At 35.8% G+C, this 19,093-nt stretch overlaps 1 protein-coding gene across 8 annotated transcripts in view; it reads left to right on the top strand.

Annotated features, from left to right (window-relative positions):
• Nucleotides 1-19,093, top strand: part of ITSN2 (intersectin 2) — a 161,165-nt gene that overhangs the window by 105,824 nt on the left and 36,248 nt on the right. For 5 of the 8 annotated variants that reach the window (XM_032172361.2, XM_032172363.2, XM_032172365.2 and 2 more), the window contains 6 exons: nt 2,291-2,355; nt 4,201-4,367; nt 7,569-7,614; nt 7,704-7,825; nt 9,570-9,666; nt 10,450-10,641. In XM_032172361.2, coding sequence (XP_032028252.1) covers nt 2,291-2,355; nt 4,201-4,367; nt 7,569-7,614; nt 7,704-7,825; nt 9,570-9,666; nt 10,450-10,641 — 689 coding nt within the window. Of the gene's footprint in view, nt 1-2,290; nt 2,356-4,200; nt 4,368-7,568; nt 7,615-7,703; nt 7,826-9,569; nt 9,667-10,449; nt 10,642-14,560; nt 18,081-19,093 lie in introns of those variants that run through there. The other 3 variants (XM_032172366.2, XM_032172368.2, XM_032172367.2) reach the window with 2 other exon arrangements.

The raw sequence follows: 19,093 nt of genomic DNA, 5'->3' as shown, positions 1-19,093 counted from the left end.
CATATTAGCTGAGTGAATGAGGAGAGGCGTGAATGAATGAACAATTGAATGAATTTTCAAATGAAAAAAGCTGAAAACTAGATAGGTTAGGTCTCTGACCTTTATTTCCTACTCTGTAGGGAGTCAGGTTGTCAAATATAATAGTACAAAGAAATAAGTACTATAATATAGCTATGGGTAACTGTCTCTTGTGTTTTATATGGAAGTTGGTAGAAAAGCAGTCTGATTTGATGAAAAGATGCTGGTCTTTCACAATCAAGAGGCTTGAGTTTTGGCTCTGCTATTTTTGCCAGGCTGTAAGGAATAACCTACTTAATCTTCAGTTTTCTAATTGACTGAATGAAAAGATTAAGCCAAATAATCTTTAAAGACCCTTTCACTGCTGAGTTTCTATGTTTCTGGAAGGTAGTGCTGTTTCTAAAAATTTGCTTTTCAGCCTGACATGGAATTTTGGATTGATTGATTGATTTTGAGATGGAGTCTCCCTCTTTCGGCCAGGCTGGAGTGCAGTGGCACAATCATGGCTCATTGCAACCTCCACTTCCTGGGTTTAAGCAATTCTCCTGCCTCAGCCTCCCAAGTAGCTGGGATTACAGGCATCCACCACCACGCCTGGCTAATTTTTGTATTTTTTTTTTTTTTTTTTTTTTTAAGATGGAATTTCGCTCTTGTTGCCCAGGCTGGAGTGCAATGGCCTGATCTCGGTTCACCACAACCTCCACCTCCTGGGTTCAGGCAATTCTGCTGCCTCAGCCTCCTGAGTAGCTGGGATTACTGGCATGCGCAACCACGCCCAGCTAATTTTTTTTTGTATTTTTAGTAGAGACAGGGTTTCTCCGTGTTGGTCAGTCTGATCTGGAACTCCCGACCTCAGGTGATCTGTCCACCTTGGCCTCTCAGAGTGCTGGGATTACAGGCGTGAGCCACTGCGCCTGGACTAATTTTTGTATTTTTAGTAGAGACAGGGTTTCACTATGTTGGCCAGGCTGGTCTCGAACTCCTGACCTCAGGTGATCTGCCTGCCTTGGCCTCCCAAAGTGCTAGGATTACAGGCATGAGCCACCATGCCCAGCCCTTTTTATTTATTTTTCAAGACAGAGTCTCACTCTGTAGCCCAGGCTGGAATGCAGTGGCACAATCTCAGCTCACTGCAACTTCTACCTCCTGGGTTCAAGCGATTCTCCTGCCTCAACCTCCCAAGTAACTGGGATTACAGGAATGCACCACCACACCGGGCTAATTTTTGTATTTTAGTAGAGAGAAGGTTTTGCCATGTTGGCCGGGCTGGTCTCAAACTCCTGACCTCAATTGATCTGCCCGCCTCGGTCTCCCAAAGTGCTGGGATTACAGGTGTGAGCCACCACACCTGGCCGAATTTTGGATTTAGAAGAATGTAATAACAGTAACAACAACCATATATAGCCGGCATTTGTATGCATGCACTGTGCTAGGCCCTTTATAGACAATTCCTTTATAGAAATTGTCTTATTTTATGTCCATAACATTTACAGAGAAGAAAACTTAAGCAAAAACAGATTGTTTCAGTGTTTTAGAGGGCATTTCTTCTAACTTTGCATTCAGTTACCAGTGTTTTCTAACAGATAAAGCATATAACTTGAAAACCTGCAGTAATGGAGAATTTAGCATTAAACAAGACAGTCCATTCAGTTGTGACCAGTAGGTGTAATAAGGTTCCCCTTCTGTTTATTTAAAAACTGCCTCACTGTGTAATTTACTCACAGGTCCTGGGGAGCCCTGGTGCATCCCACAGGTGTCTAGTTAAACAGGACAGTCTTCCAGATTTTTGAAAACATTCCTGGGTTAAAATGGAAATTAATGTTACAGCTGTTCTGAGATAAAAACAAAGTTTTATTATTTTTATTTTTTTAATGTAGTGCATTCTAAACAAATAATAAAATGTATATATTGCCCTTATTTTTTCCTACACCAAACTAAGCCCTATATGTGCTTACCACTTAACAATTTGTGGGTGTCTTTTAAGTTTCTTTAGAAAGGCAAAATATCTCACATTTGAAAAACTATTTATAAATCATATTGAAATTTTAAAACTATATTTAAAAATGTGGAAGTTTATAATTAGGCTGTTATTAATCCTGCAGGATTTTGTGTATAAGTCTTCCCAGTTCTGTGTACTAAGACTATATTTAGATTAATTTGAGAAAGCCCTAAACAATGCACTACTAAAACCTGCTGTGCATCAAAGCACCTTTCTTATTTTTGCTTGTATTTGTTTGTTTGTTTTATTTTTTTTTGTTTATATATTTGGTAGACCAGAAGCTTTGTATGCAGCTGTAAATAAGAAACCTACCTCGGCAGCCTATTCAGTTGGAGAAGGTAAGCTTTTGGCAATTTGTAAATTAGATGATAATCAATTCAGCTCTTGACTAACTACCTGACTTCACATAGTTGCTATTCTCCCCATTTCTGCATCTTCAGTATTAAAGTGAGATTAGGAAAACCTGCCCCTATCTATTTCACATGAATATTGAGAATATAGAAAAAATGTGGGTGAAAATACTTGGCATTTTAGAAAGGCAGTGCTATGAAAATTCAGCATAGACTGGTTTGATGAATAACATCAGAAATAAAAAGTGTTACAATTATTGATTATAGATGTTTAGGAGGTAAGGAAATTTCAATACATTTAGTTGTGTATACATTTTAATTACAATGTACCATATGAACCATTAAGGAGGACCAAGGTATACTTTATCATAAATATTGCAAAGAATTTTTTTCTATATCCCTTTGGGTTGTTTGATTAGTAAATTATTTTGATTTTGTTAATGTGTTGAAAAAATGAAAGATTACCCTAATTTCAGATGATATTTTTATTTAATAGTTACATAAATTTATAAATGAAATGTATAAGTCCATTATAAAGTTAGTTGAATAGTTGAGGTACATTTTATGTTTTGCTAAAAATATCAGTTTAATGTTAAATTAAACAATTTATTCAGTATCTGTTACGTTGAAGATTCTATGCTAGAGCCTGGAAAATAAAAGGATGAATAAAAGTTTCCAAAGTGCTTACAATAGAATGGAGCATACAATTATGATAAATTCTTTAATGAGCGAACAAAACCAGTTTAGAGTAGGACATACGAATCCACAGAGATGGCAGTGTTGCATCATCCTAAACAATGAGTAGGATCTAGCAGAGTGACAAAGGATGAGAATGCACTTTTAGACAGAGGGAATGGCATGAGCCAAGGAACGGGGGAACCTCATGTCACCAGTGAAGCTGAATCATAGGTGTACTGTGGAATGAGTGCTCTGAGGTGAGCCTAAGGAAAGTAGTGAGGAGCATGTTGGAAAGGACCCAACTTTTATTGCAGCGTACCTAAACCTTGTAATCACTTTGAATTTTGTTAAATTAATTGAGTAATACTGGGAATGTGAATAGTAAATAGGTTGTAGAAGGTGTTTCTGATCATCTCCAGTTTATGATATTAAGATCAAATTCCATGTTGGCAAATATAAATAAAACTAGGAAGAAAGAAAAAGACTTAGAAAACCAAGTCACCAGCTGTTTCTTCTAAGCAGTGACAATCACAGAAACAAAAATCAAAGGCAATATAAAAATTTAGATATTTCCCTCGAGGTCATTTGTTAACAAATATTTATCGAGCATCTACTCCAAGTCAAGCACTGTGCTAGGAGCTGGGTCATGAGGATGGAACTTGGCTTCTAGTGCTGCTGTTTTCTGGATATTGAGTGTTTCCATAACTGTGTACTTAAAAGAATTAAAGAGAAAATAATATAGCAGATTAAACTATTTCTTGTATAAAAAAGTTTAAAAATATATTTTCCTATCTTGACTCCATTACCTAAATAACTGAGTGACTTAATCTCACTAAGCCTCAGTGTCTTTATTTATAGAGATACTAATATCTGTTTGTAGTTTTGGGTACTTGTTTGTGATAAAAAATAATAAAACAATTGGTAGTAAAAGAAACTCTAAAGTTTTATGTTAAGTCAATTAACTTTTTTCTAAGGAATTATTAAATAATTGCTTCGTTCCTTTTTCTACCTTTAGATCTTTTTATATTAGATTTCCTGAAGGCACAAGGTCTTTTACAACAAACTTATACAATGTCTTGGAGAATAACCTAATTTCTTTTTCACTTCTGTAATCTTAAAACCAGAATCTGCTTCTTTTTGCTTTGTTCCCTACAGAATATGTTGCACTTTATCCATATTCAAGTGTGGAACCTGGAGATTTGACTTTCACAGAAGGTGAAGAAATATTGGTGACCCAGAAAGATGGAGAGTGGTGGACAGGAAGTATTGGAGATAGAAGTGGAATTTTTCCATCAAACTATGTCAAACCAAAGGATCAGGAGGTATTTTGGTATTAAAATAAAATCAACCCATTCTGGTTAATCAGGTTTATACTTAAATTATTTTGGTATTAAAAATAAAATCAACCCATTCTTGTTAATCAAGATTTATACTTAGAGATCATGTTTATGGTTTTGATCAGGTTGCTTTGGTTACAAAGAAACTGTTCACAGTAGCTCCAGTAAAATAGGGTTTATTATATGGTTCCAGTTAGAGAGATAAAGGGGGCAAGATTTCATGAAATTCTAAGAACAAGAGCTGTAGGGTAGGGTTGGGCTTCATGATAACTGCTAGGAAGTAGATCTGGATTCAGAGAAACACAAAAAGGACCACCTTAAAGTAGTTCGCCAATTTTCACTTTAAGACTCTAACATTAATGTGACTCAGCCTACATGGGCTCCTGCCTCATTTCATCCACCATCAGTATGGTATAGTGCAGAAGTTCTCTTTTTGGTTTCATGAACTTTACAGTCTTAAAAATTATCGAGGACCCCCATAGGCTTTTTTAAAGTATGTGCAGTATAGCTAATGATATTTACCATATCAGAAATTTAAAAAGTGAAATTATATATTTATTCATTTTTAAATAACAATAATTAAATCCATTACATGGTAACATAAATAACGTACTTTTATGAAAAACAGCCGTATTTACCATGAAAACAAAGTTTAGCAAGACACACACACATATATATACATATACATACATATATATGTGTGTGTGTGTGTGTGTGTGTGTGTGTGTGTATATATATAGCTGTTTTTCATAAAAGTTCTTTTTTTTGAGATGGAGTCTAGCTCTGTCGCCCAAGCTGGATCTCGGCTCACTACAACCTCTGCCTCCCAGGATCAAGCAATTCTCGTGCCTTAGCCCCTAGAATAGCTGGGATTACGCTACCATGCCTGGCTAATTTTTGTATTTTTAGTGAAGGCGCGGTTTCACCATGTTGGTCAGGCTGGTCTTGAACTCCCAACCTCAAGTCATCCGCCTGCCTCAGCCTCCCAAAGTGCTGGGATTACAGGCATGAGCCACCACACCTAGCTAATTTTTGTATTTTCAGTAGAGACGGGGTTTCACCATATTGGCCAGGCTGGTCTTGAACTCCTGACCTCCAGTGATCTACCTGCCTTGGCCTCCCAAAGTTCTGGGATTACAGGCTGTTTTATATTTTTGCAAATCTCTTTAGTCTGGCTTAATTAAGTCAGCTACTTTCTCATGTCTGTTTCTGTATTCAGTCGGTGACATTTTTTTTTTTTGGTTGAAGTATAAAAAAATTCATCCTCACACATACATGAGAGAAAATGAAGAAGTATTTTAATAACATTTGCAGATGTCTACCGATGTTCTTTTTTATTCCACCACACTACAACTTGACAAATGCTGAATCATTATAGGTTAGTTGCAACATGGAATCTGAAGCCTTATCAGTGAACAGTTCTTACTGTTACATTAAAATTCACTAGTCTGTTTTGCATGTTGAATGGATCTTTTACCCGTGCATGATGTGATAACATTATTTGTTGTTTATTTGGAAAATATTGAATCACTGAGTTATGCAGATATTCCCTGTGTGGACTCATTTCACTATACAGTATCCAAAAAATCATATGTGTTAATACCACCACTCATCAGAAAAGTTTTTAAATACTAGGAAACTGTCAGACTCATAGTGGTAGGTACACATTTTCTAAAATTTTAATTTTCCCTGGAAATCTTGAATTTTATCATTGGCAAAAAATCCTGTCAGCTGTTTTCCTTGAAGGGACAGGCTTACTTCATTTTTAAGAAAATGTTCGCTAAATCCCAAGTCTAAATAGTTTTTCTATTGGTTCTTTGAAGTAAAAATGTTGTTCCATGAAAAACCTAGTTGAGTGCACAATTTAGTCACACAAATGCTTTCCTTAAGACAACCATCATACTTTAGTATGCAGCACAAATGTTTTAGGCACGCTTCTGTTTAGTCACACAGAATTTTCAAAAGGTATGAACTGGAAGATTAAGATTTAATAAAATTTTTGCTGCTTCATTAAAGACATTGTTAAGTGAAACTGGCTTTGTTTTACTGTGAGTGCATGGCAGTGAAGAACACTACTATACTTCAGTGTCATTCGGTGCCACTGCCATGATTCACACTAAAGCACCAATAATTTTACCCACCATTGTAAATGTCAACACAATGAAGAAGACAAATAATGTCTTAGTATTTTTATGAAAATAGTTTTTATCCCACAGACCCCTGAAAGAGGCTCAAGGACTATTTCCAGGTTCTACAAACCACATGCTGAGAGCCATTGGTGTAGTAGAATCAGACTACCTGGGTTGACTCTTAGCTTACCACTTAGAGGCTCGGTGACCTTGGACAAGTTACTGTACCTTTCTGTGCCTCAGTTTCCTTCTCTGTAAAATGGGGATAATCATAATTACTTAATAGTGTTGTTGTGAAAATTAAATAGCAGGATATATGGAACCTCTTAGAGCGGTGTCTGTTACCTACTACTCAGAAAATGTTAGCTTTTAACTACCATCCACTCTGCTTAATACTTGTACTGCAGCTATGTTCACTAACAGAACAAAATTCTTTTTAATCCCATCCCTTTTGTTGTTCAAATTCCTATAAAGAGGAAATGTGATTAGGCCAGTTTATCCTTTAAAGTGAAACAGAAGTAATAGTTGCTACACAGGATAGGGATTTTTTGTTTTTAGGTCAGATTCAGTCAGTCTGGGGGGAGCATGGTAAAATAAATAAAAATAAAACATTGTCTCCTATTCATCAAGATCCATAGATAAATCAGGATCCCTTAGAGAAAGCAGGAGCAAAATAACATATACCTTGACATATCCAGGACACATATGTTGTGCATATTGGGCATTGGTGCTAATGCCATTGATGAATGGAGTGCATTTGGCCTGGAGGGTCATGTTTAATATTTAAGTTTCAGAAAACAAGCTCTTCCTGTTGAGTCAATGGTTGACGACATCAGCCACTCGTATATAATGTATTACCTTGGCAGACCAGATCTCCTCATAAGTGTTGGATTTTTCACTTATTTGTTAATACTGCATGAAGTTCATTGTCATTGTCATCTTCATGTAAAGAGAAAAGAATCCTGGGAATTTGAAATCTCTAATTCCCATTAACCTTTGTACTTTTACATCTGGATTGTTGGAAATAATAAAACAACACGGTATCTTTTCCTTGTAGAGTTTTGGGAGTGCTAGCAAGTCTGGAGCATCAAATAAAAAACCTGGTACGTATAGTAGTGATCTTAAAAAATTACTAAAGTGTTTGCTCTGTCGCAATCTTGAATTCATAGTTTCTTGTTTGTCTTCTTTTCAGAGATTGCTCAGGTAACTTCAGCATATGTTGCTTCCGGTTCTGAACAACTTAGCCTTGCACCAGGACAGTTAATATTAATTCTAAAGAAAAATACAAGTGGGTGGTGGCAAGGAGAGTTACAGGTAATATTCTTTAAATAGCATCTGTAAATTTTATTATAAAAATACTGCATGCTCCATAAAAAAGATAAAATTAATAAAAATTTTTAGATCACCCATAATCATTCCACTTAGAGGTAATCAATATTTTACTGCATTATATTTCCTTTAGTCTCTTGTGTGTACATTTTTAGCACAGTTGAGTTGATGTTATAAGTAACAATTTAAGGAATCACTTTCTCCCAAGACATAATTGTTTTCCAATAATGCATTCCTTTATAATTCACAGATCATGTTCTTAAAGAAAAGCACAGCATCATCTTTCCCTGGGATAGTCCCAGGCTTGCAGTATAGCCTCTAGGAGAAAGACATAATCTAGACGGTGTGCTGAGAAAATACTACTAATTGGGCTGTCCGCTAGTAGTCTTAGGTTTTTGAAACAGCAGTGCAATTAAAAACAATACAGACATAGATGAACCTGTTTTTTTTTCCCTAAAACGTTAATAGATGGTTATTGCATATGTTTTGATACAGGAAAAGAGTTCTTCTCTCACTTCTAATATTTCCTTACTAGTTAAAACTAAAAAGCATTTTAGGGATTAAAAGATGACAAGAGATATAATAGCTATATTTTTATATGAGTGATATATAATTGTAATATGGAGGATAAACATAGCTTCATTCTTGCAAATCAGGAGTCTTAGGATTCTGAAAGAAAAATGGGGGTTCAAATTTAATACCTTCTTGAATAACCCCCTGAAATTCCACCTTCTGATTTACTTTGAAGATGGACCGAACTAAGTGGGAAACATGACTCTATAAATTTTACTTATGACCTCCTGATTAATGATTAACAAAGCTCCAAGAAGTATTTGTAGTCAGCTGCACCATTTTAAGGGGGTTAGGAGAACTCTAGAAATGTCTTTTTAGAATATAAATATTTTTGTGAAATATTCAGAGAACTCTGAGCCTGAAAGACCTCCACATAGACTTCTTCAGATGCCGTTTTCAGCAGCAGTTTGAGTTGCATGTTTTGGTGTGTCTTCTGGTTGTTTAATGTTGACTTGAAAGGCTAATGCTGAGTTTGAGGCCCCTAAGATCATGCTCATATTTGAAACCAATGCCAAGTTTGGGGGTCTTCAAGACTACTCTCAAGTTCTGTAAGTCACTAGAAGGACTTTACGGAACTCACTACAGCTATTACACTCATGTTGCAGTTTATTGGAATGAAAGGATACAGATTAAAGTCAGCCAAGGGAAGAGACACATGGGGCAGAGTGCAGTAGAGTTCCAAAAACAGAGCTTTCAGTTGTCCTCTACTGGCGGAGTCATGAACAGTATTAACTCCTCCTGGCAATGATGTGTGACAATACACACAGTATTGCCAGTCAGCAAAGCCTTGGTGTACAGAGTTTTGCCTGGGGTTCCTCACATAGATATAGTTGATTGCCCGTTTGGCTGAACTCAGTCTCCATCCCCTACCAAGGTAGAGCTGATACTGCATGACCCAAAGCACCCACCATATATCACATTGTTAGATTTGGCATGACCCAGCATCCACAGGTAAACTAAGACACTCTGACCAGTCAAGATAGTCCAAGGATTTAGAGATTACTTCCCAGGAGCTGAGGGCAAAGACCAGACTTCTCTTTAGGCAAAATTAAATTATTTACTACACATTTATGGTTTTTCTAATTTTTAAGTTATGTCTCAATGATTGTTTTTAATCTCATCTTTCAATTGTGTATTTCTTTTGCTAATTTTATAGGCCAGAGGAAAAAAGCGACAGAAAGGATGGTTTCCTGCCAGTCATGTTAAACTTTTGGGTCCAAGTAGTGAAAGAGCCACACCTGCCTTTCATCCTGGTATGGAAACGGGTTAATTTATATTTCATTTTAGAGGAGTTTGTTAAAACTCAGCAACTTGGCCGGGCGCGGTGGCTCACGCTTGTAATCCCAGCACTTTGGGAGGCCGAGGCGGGTGGATCACGAGGTCAGGAGATCAAGACCACGATGAAACCCCGTCTCTACTAAAAATACAAAAAATTAGCCGGGCGTGGTGGCGGGCGCCTGTAGTCCCAGCTACTCGGAGAGGCTGAGGCAGGAGAATGGCGTGAACCCTGGAAGCGGAGCTTGCAGTGAGCCGAGATTGTGCCACTGCACTCCAGCCTGGGTGACAGAGCAAGACTCCGTCTCAAAAAAATAAAAATAAAAAAATAAAACTCAGCAACTTCTTAGATTAGCTCACTCTTTGGAAAACATTAAAAATGTGTTCTTTCCTTAGGTCTGCTTAAAAGTAACATGCCACTGAGAATTTCCTTTCTGAAAAGTTCAGTGTAGGAACAGCCAGCTTATTCACTGATACTTGAACCACTTCAACTCTTTGAAGTCTTTCAGTGTGAAATTGTTACACCATCATACTTAAAGTGAAGTACTTCACTTGGATTGTTAACTGCAGTTGGGAAATTCTTGTTTTTGTAAGACCGGGAATAGGGGAAGGAGGGTGAGAAAGAGCAGTTCAAGGGAAATTTTAGCCTAATTTTAATATTTAATATTAAAATAACTTAAATCCTAGGGAGATTTCAAATGATTGACCCTTGCAGGAATAATTAATTTGTTTAATGTGTTATTTTGTTATTCTTGTGATAGTGTGTCAGGTGATTGCTATGTATGACTATGCAGCGAATAATGAAGATGAGCTCAGTTTCTCCAAGGGACAACTCATTAATGTTATGAACAAAGATGATCCTGATTGGTGGCAAGGAGAGATCAACGGGGTGTCTGGTCTCTTTCCTTCAAACTACGTTAAGATGACGACAGACTCAGATCCAAGTCAACAATGTGAGTAATATTATTTATCTCTCACCTAGTATAAAACTTTAATATACAGCACTGCATTTATTCCTTTTCTGGATTAGATCTTAAACTCAGCACTCACAGCAAATGTAGATTAGTGTTTAAAGTGAGAAGAAACAAAAGGAAACTTTTTACAAGGTCAGAAGTTATATAGCTTTATTTTAAATACTTGCTAGCTCCAGACCTTCGCATTAGACTTAATCTGAAAGAGTATATAATTTTTCCTACGAGTTCTTTGGTATGACTGCCATCTATACTGCAGCTTCTTTTTACTATCATCCTCTGTTTCAGTGTCCCATGTTCTTTTTTGGTTTAATAAAAAGTAGCTAGTGGCTGGGCGCAATGGCCCACACCCATAATCCCAGCACTTTGGGAGGCCTAGGCGCGCAAGATCTCTTAAGCCCAGGAGTTGGAGACTAGCCTGGGCAACATGGCGAAACCCCATCTCGACAAAAAATACCAAAATTGGCCGGGTGTGGTGGCACATGCTTGTAGTGTCAGCTATTTGGGAGGCTGAGGTGGGAGGATCTCTTGAACCCGGGAGGTTAAGGCTGCAGTAAGTCATGATCACACACACTGCACTCCAGCCTGGGCAACAAGGTGAAACCCTGTCTCAAGAGAAGAAAAAAAAAAGTAGCTAGCAATTACCCTATTCACTTATTCAAAATTAGTCTTTTAGTGTACAGAAGCCATTACATTTCTAACCTTCTCATTTATTTCTCGCTGTTTACATATCATTCATGTTGGAAGAAAATTAAAAAGTAAATATTTATGACTGTTGCAAAATTCTTGTCAGGTTATTCTTTAGATAGTCGCCTTTTTCCACAAGGGATGTATCAATCAAGGTCTATTTCATTATTTTCAGAACAAGGGTCCAGATCTCGAAGTGTGAAGTTTGGTATTATATAAAATTATCTCTCTGTATTTACCTAGCCATTCTTTTGGCTGACAGTAAATATAGCATTAGTAATAAATTAGGGAATAAATAGTACTTGGAAATAACTTTTTACCTTTATGAAATGATTGTCACTTTTTCCCACTCTTTTGATTTTTAGTTTTATTTTTAAAATATCTCATGATATATGTCTTATGAAATTTAAAATACTTAGCCTTTCATTTAAGTTCAGTTGCTGAGAATATATAAATGGTAACCCAAACAAAACTCAGATAGACTTATGATTCAGTATAAGGATTATGAATTTATACCGTATCCATAATTTTGGGCATTATTTTCACTTTAGAGCTTATAAAGATAGTTCTGACCCTGGGAGAAACCTTCCCTTTACATAAAGCAACTAAGTTTGCCAACTTGGAGATGGGAGGAATCCAGTTTTTTGTGATTTGAATATTCCCAAAAATACTGCAGGGTTTCAGAAGTGATAAAGAAAATTGTAACTTGGGTTGCCTAATAAATGATCATTTTTAAGCTCTGCTGATGGTTTGGCAGTTCACAATGATTAATTAGAAACCAGTTTATCTAATTAGCTGTGGCATCTTTCTTGGTGTTGAGAATGGAAAGTACTTTTCAGACCTACTGGGTTTGGAAGATCTTTGGCTAGTGATCCCTGAAGGCATGCCAGTGTGTCAGTACATTTGGCTTTTATAGCATCTATGATCTAAAGTGATGGTTTTCCAAATATGTTGTTGTGGTTTGAAACACTTTTTCCAATTAAGTCTCACAGAATAGGGAATATAAAGAACAGATAAAAGCTGTTTGAAAGGAAGGACAGGACCATGGCCCCAGGTCTTATACCTTTCCCCCGCCTATTTTATGACGGCCCTTTCAGTTTCCCCCTGCAGATAATTTAAATATTACTCTAGAGAAATCTACTTCAAGGCAGTAACAATCTCCTAGGAAAGTAACTTTCCCAGAGAGTTGAGTGACAATTTTTTATTCCAAAAAGAAGCAGCATAGTTTCTGGTTGTCAGTAAATGTGTAATACACTAATGATACAGAAAATAGATCGATGTCATCCATTGGTTATTATTCAAGGACACATTTGTCATGGAAATTACTTTTGCCCAGAGAATGCTTCATCTACTATTTTAGTATGGGTAGAACTGTCAGAGCCTTAGTCTGCCTATAGATGAGAGAGATACCCAATCTAAACAGCACTATCCAGTAGAATTTTATGCAGTACAGAAAATAGTCTATATCTCGACTCTCCAATACAGTGGTCACTAGTCACTTTTGATTATTCGGAGTGTGGCTAATATGATGAGAAACTCAATTTAATTAAACTTTAATTTTAAGCTAAATAGCCACTCATGGCCCGTGGCTCCTGTATTAGACAGTGCGCGTCTAGAAGACAACCAATTGTAATGCAAGCCCTCCCTGAAATAAAACATGGAAATAGCAGGGCTGGGCACAGTGGCGCACACTTATAATCCCAACACTTTGGGAGGCCGAGGTAGGAAGATTGTTTGATCGTCAGTATAGGGAGACCTCATCTCTACAGAAAAAATTTTTAAAATTAGCTGAGTGTGGTGGCACATCCCTATAGTCCCAGCAGCCTGGGAGGCTGCGGTGGGAGGCTGTAGTGAGCCATGGTCATGCCACTGTGCTCCAGCCTGGGTAACAGAGTGAGACCCTGTCTCAAAACAAACAAGGAAATATTGAAAGATTAAAATAAGAAGAAAAACAATAATTGTCTTTTGGTCATTATTGACCTACGCAATGATTTTATAGCTCCTATGTGCTTCAGGTTTTACTTTTTTGAGGGGTTTTGGATTTTATGTTAACATTCTTCCCACTGTTCATTTAAGAAATTCATCATTTGATATTACTTGAGTGTCTACTCTGTACTGACTAGGAGTACTGGGAATACAAACAAGAAAAGACAATCCATTCTCTGAAGTAGCTTTAGAGGTTAGTGGGGAACAACATTCAGATAAATATAACAATTGCTGTAATGAATATTTATACAAATATGTTTTGGAAAAAGACCCCCTAAATCTTTGTGGAGAAAGAAGGCATGTTGTGAAAGATATAACAGAAGATATTTGAGCTGGTACATGAAGGATAAGTACTAATGGTTTGCTGGAAGGGCAAATGTTGGGGATGCAAGGAGGAACTCATTATTTTCTTGGTCATTTTACATACTGACAGCTGGGAAAACAAAATGTTCAAGAGGTTATTTTATAAAATAAGAGTAGTTTCAAATTTCTCTTTGTTATAAAGTTATTACCGGTAACTTACCTATTACCTTGTTTCTGGCAGGTGTATGTGGGGTTTTTTTAGTTGAATCAGATCTAAAAACTGAATACTTTATTGTTTTGCCTAAATGAATGGCTAAAGGCTTGTCATCCATCCTGGAATAAAAGAGCTGTCAATTCTGTAATTCTAAGGATAATTTGCAAAGAGATTCCTCTGAGATGGTTTATTGTTTCTATAAAACAACTGTTTAAATTATCTAGGAAAGTGAGGAGTACCGATTTTGTTTACTTGAAGTAATTATTTATCAGAAATTGAAGAATCATAATTGCTTTTTCAAAGAAGATGAAGAGTAATGTTAATTGTGCTGGTAGCTATGAAGTTCACTCACATTGTTTATATAACCTATAATTTTAATAGGATATGGTTCAGAAAATGCTTAATCCGTAAAGTCAGGAATAGATATGAGATCCTTGTTGTACCTACCCAGCTTTTTATAGATGAATCATCTGTTTGTAGTTCTTGCAATAGTCAATGAAAGCTAGTTAAATTATAGATTACCATTTGTGTTTCTTTGGCCCTTACAAGTATTATTTTTCATTTTGTTACATAATTAGAACTTTTTTTAAGATAGAGAATTTTAACAGTTCAAATTTGTTTGGTTGATGTTGCATGTTGTTACTAGTCAAATTTTATCTCACCCACCTAATTTGCATTATGTTCATTTTATTCCTCATTTTCTTTTTTTAGGACCCAATGTTGTCTTCCAGTTGTGAAAGCACCCCAGAGACCCACTATCCAAGTTTCACTCTAGCGTGGAGGCAGGGCAGGCAGCCCTGATCAAATATCTCCTACACAATTCGTTTACTTCGTTTGAATGTTAGAGCCACTTGTGATTATTTTTTTGTGTTTCTAACTTACAGTTTAAATTTATTTGTAAAAAGTTAAAGGATAGTGGGTCTTTGTGTGGCTTTCCCTGCTGTTCACTCTGGCATCTTTAGCATTTTTCTTCTTTTTTAATTTGATAATTGTAGGTCATTAGCATGCATATTGAGTTTGCCCTTATGTGGTGGGAGTTCAAACACACAAAGACCCACTATTTGCACAAACTGTTCTTACTGGTTTGGAATAGGCTGCCATGCTTTTTTAATGTTATTGCAACATGTGTATTCATTTACAGAATTCAGATAAAATTTGCTTATGTTCTGCTATTATGTTTGATCTAATCCTAATCACAGTGAGCTCTTAATTAGCTCAGTATGTGGTTTGCCCTCAAGTGCGCACTGTTTATTACTTTGTAATATGCCACTATGAGTACTGACATTTAGATTTGTTTAAAGGCCAAGAACTGGAAACAGCCATGCCCTGTTTTCTGTGTATTTGGGATGGGAATAATAACATTTTGGGGGAGCTTTTTAAATCTCAGAGAAGAGGAAAGTGGCCTGCTCTGGCAGGTATGTGCAGTGTTTCATTTGTTCCAGTCCCAAGAATGAGCACTGTCCTATAGTAGTTCCCTTAGGATCTTTATGTGCTCTGGGCTAATGAAGATACTGCATCATGTGCTGCAGCATTTGTATTCTTTTTTGATGACCTAAAAAGGGATTATTTTTGAGGAATGAAAGGCTCCCATCTTTGACTGTGAGATGTGAAAAACCTTTCCTAGCTTAGAGCATTTATATCTATAATCCATTGTAAAGTCAGAGTTCATTGTTACCTGTTTTAATCAGGTGACTACATGTCCCAGTATACAAAAGGGCACTGGTTGACATTCTTCTTAATGTATTTAGTAAAGATCATAAGAAATCCTTTAAGAGTTTAAATGTCCCTGAAACAGACATGCAGGCTCTAGTCAAGAATGAATTAGAGTGAAAGAAAGCTGTGTAACACCTGGCATTCCTCTGTGTTCATGGAGCTTCTTTGAGGCTCGAAGATTGATTTTACCATCCAGACTTCTCTGACTAATACCTGTTCTTCAACCATATTGGCTACTTTGACATAAGAATTTAACTTCTTTTCCTGGAATGGAAAACACTTTAAAAAATAATAACAAACATTATTATAAACTAATATATGTGAGAGTGCTTAGTTGATACAAAAAGGAGTTTTAGTAGACAGTATTATACTATATTTGAAAATCAAGGAGAAGTTTATGCAACTTAAAATGTTTACAGACTGCAGTGCAATCTACTGTTTGTGAATGTCAAAGTATCAGGAAAAGTGTATATACAATCACAGAGTCATATTTCCTCACAAAGTTATTTACAAAGAGTGAAATATGTTTTTATACCTCTCAGTTTCAGTTAGAGGCATGTTTTGTGCAATATTTATGTTAATGTGCCTATACATTATGAATGAATTATTTCAGTCATACATTGCCTAAATCATAACTTTATGATGCTTGGGAAAGAATCAACAGTTAAAACTTCATAAAGTTTTAATGTCTGTGTTCCAAAATATATCACATTATTAGGATGTAGGGAGATAAGTATGTGTGCTCCCTAGGGTGGCAATTTCTAGTTACTAGACCACCTCTATTTTTAGCATTTCGCATCCTCATGATACTTTTATAAATATGACATTAATAGGAAAGCAATAATTTCATTTTACAGATGGAATAACAGATTTGCCTATATTCACTGAAAGAGTGCAAAGACTGGGTCCTTGTGAATTCAACTGATTCTCCCAAATTGTATTAATTACCTGTTCTTGCCTTTTATTTTCTGAACTTGCTGCTTTTGCATTCTTTTGAGTTCAAAGACAGTTACCTTAAATCCATTTTTAAACCCTTGGGGTAGAAATCATACCACTGTTAATTAGCCACATTATTTGGTCTAACATTTTTTCTTTATAATTCTGAAACTGAGTTTATCTAATACATTGATTATTTCAAAGGTATTTTTATAGTTCAAATCACTTCACTTTTACACTGATAAATATAAATTACTAGGAATGACCTTCAGACAGCGTTTAGCATCTGTAACCAATCTGAAAATAATATGTTCATCAGGTACCTATGGATTAAATCATATACTGGCATATTTAAGCTGAATGTCAGTCTGGAAAATAAATTTACTATATTAACTGAAATACCACTCTTTGTGTAGGTATTTTGTCATATATTTAAGAAAAAGCTAAAAAGAATGGAAATCATATGACATAATAACTTAAGTCTTTCTTAAAAGTGCATGCAGTCTTTTGCAATACCTCATTCAGCCAAGTATTTGTTCTCTTCCTCATTCAGTATAAGGCAGCTTTCAATTTGCTTAGATGGCAACATTAGAAGGTTAGAGTTCATCAGAAACATAGAATTTTAAAATGTGAGTTCAACTGAATAAATTTGAATTTCTGTAGGAGGTAAGGAATCAAAATACCTGTTTAAAGATTGCAATATATGATAATCACTTTTAAATTATTTGATTAAACCTTTTAAGTTTTCCAGAAATGAAAAAAATCAGTTCTAAAAACAAAGCTGATTTTTAGAAAATTTGAGAATGTAAATCAGCCCTATCCATAATATAGTTTCTCTAAAACTTTATCTTAAAGTCATTTTAAAATAATATAACTATTAAAAATGTAACTGATATTTAAATGTTTTGAAATAAAACATTTTAAAATATAAATACTGTAGTTTAAAAGAAAGAAACTGGAGGAAGGAAAAGTAGAGAAAGAAACGCCAATTCCAGTCCAAAGCTTTATTTGCTAAGTTTTCTTAGAATGACTTTTACCAATTTATGAGTTCTTGTAAACAGAATCTATAATGGAAATACTGAAAGACTTTTGCCTAAAGTGGCATTATGGAATGCTGCTGTGATGCTACTGTAATGTAATAAATTGTTAAATTGTTGCAAAGTGCTGTTTTTGCCTTAAAATTTTATTTTGTGTGTCTTGAAAATTATAGTATTAAAGATATTGAGATTGTGCAAATGCTGGGCACGCTTGGCATGAGATAATCTGTTTTTATTTTTACAAAATTGTAATATAACTATGCAAGTGTGTTTATTAAAAGAACACAAACTATATTAGTTGTATTGTGTATTTCTTTTGAAACATTCTTTAAAACTTTTAATTGTTTTTATTTAGTCATGATTAAATGTCTTTGGAATGTCTCTTTTTCCTTAACGTAGTCTCATGAGAACAGGCCAGCAAATTGTTTTACATCATAGGGGGCAAAAGAAATGTTTAAGTGGTCAAGATGAAGATAATTTGATTGGAGATAATCATATGTATCTCAAAAGTGAAATAAAGTTTGATTTTAATACGTTGTTGCTCACAAAAGTAAGGAAAACGTAATCTAGGGTAATAGACCATTGTGTTTTTATAAGTTTTACTGCAACTTTTTTCTAAAAAGATTGGATGGAACTTACAAATTAATACTCATTGCAAATGTAGAGTAAGACCTTTAGTACAAAATAAGAGTTTATGTAAAAGAAATAGCAGTGAATGCTTGGAGATATCAAAGTTAAGCAGTGTTAAAGTTAATCATGTTGGTGGTTGTATAAGCCCTTGGGTGGAAAGAAAGATATGGATCTAAATCCAGTCCATCCGTCAACATCTAGCAGAAACAACCTCTTTCCAAAAAGCCTTTCCTCATCTCCGGAAAGTTATTCAACTAACATGTATTAAGTGTTTACATAAGGCTAAGCAGGTGCTGGGGATACAAAACTGAGTGTCAAGTGGCCATCGTCTTAGGTGGTACATAGTTCTTTGAGGGGATTAGGCCCATATGCAGATAATTATAAAACAGCATATTCAGCACAGTATAGATACTTACCAGGCACTTAAGGACTACGGAGAAGGAATACCAAATTCAGCCATAGATTGGTGAACAAGAGACTTGCTGGAGTAAGCAACTGCCAGGTCCATAAGATAAGTAGCAATAAGCCAGATTCGGTGGGTAGGATGGTGGAGTGTATGATAAAGACAAGAAATGGCATGGTGGGGAAGTGTAATTATAAGCATTTCAGTATTGTTAGAATGGAAATACAGCGCCAGGAACTATGAAAGTTGAGGCTTCAGAGGCAGGCCAGGGGCTAAGTCAGAAATTCTCTAGCTCAGCTGTATGTTGGAATCACTTGGGAAACTTGCCGGGGTCCTAATTTAAATAGATTGAAGTTCAGCCTGATCTTTCAAAGCCTCCCATATGATTTTGATGTGCACCCAAGGTGGAGCAAAAAATGATGAAATGGAGTTCTGAGGGAAGATTGGCAGGAACTGGAGATAGATGGAATATGAGTGTAGGTGGAAAAGTCAGTTATTTCCAGATTTGTGTCTTGAGGGACAGGA

The sequence above is a fragment of the Hylobates moloch genome, unplaced genomic scaffold, assembly GCF_009828535.3.
Source record: "Hylobates moloch isolate HMO894 unplaced genomic scaffold, HMol_V3 SCAFFOLD_13, whole genome shotgun sequence".
NCBI classification, from domain to species: Eukaryota; Metazoa; Chordata; class Mammalia; order Primates; family Hylobatidae; genus Hylobates; species Hylobates moloch.
This window is presented reverse-complemented; position numbering and strand designations above follow the sequence as displayed.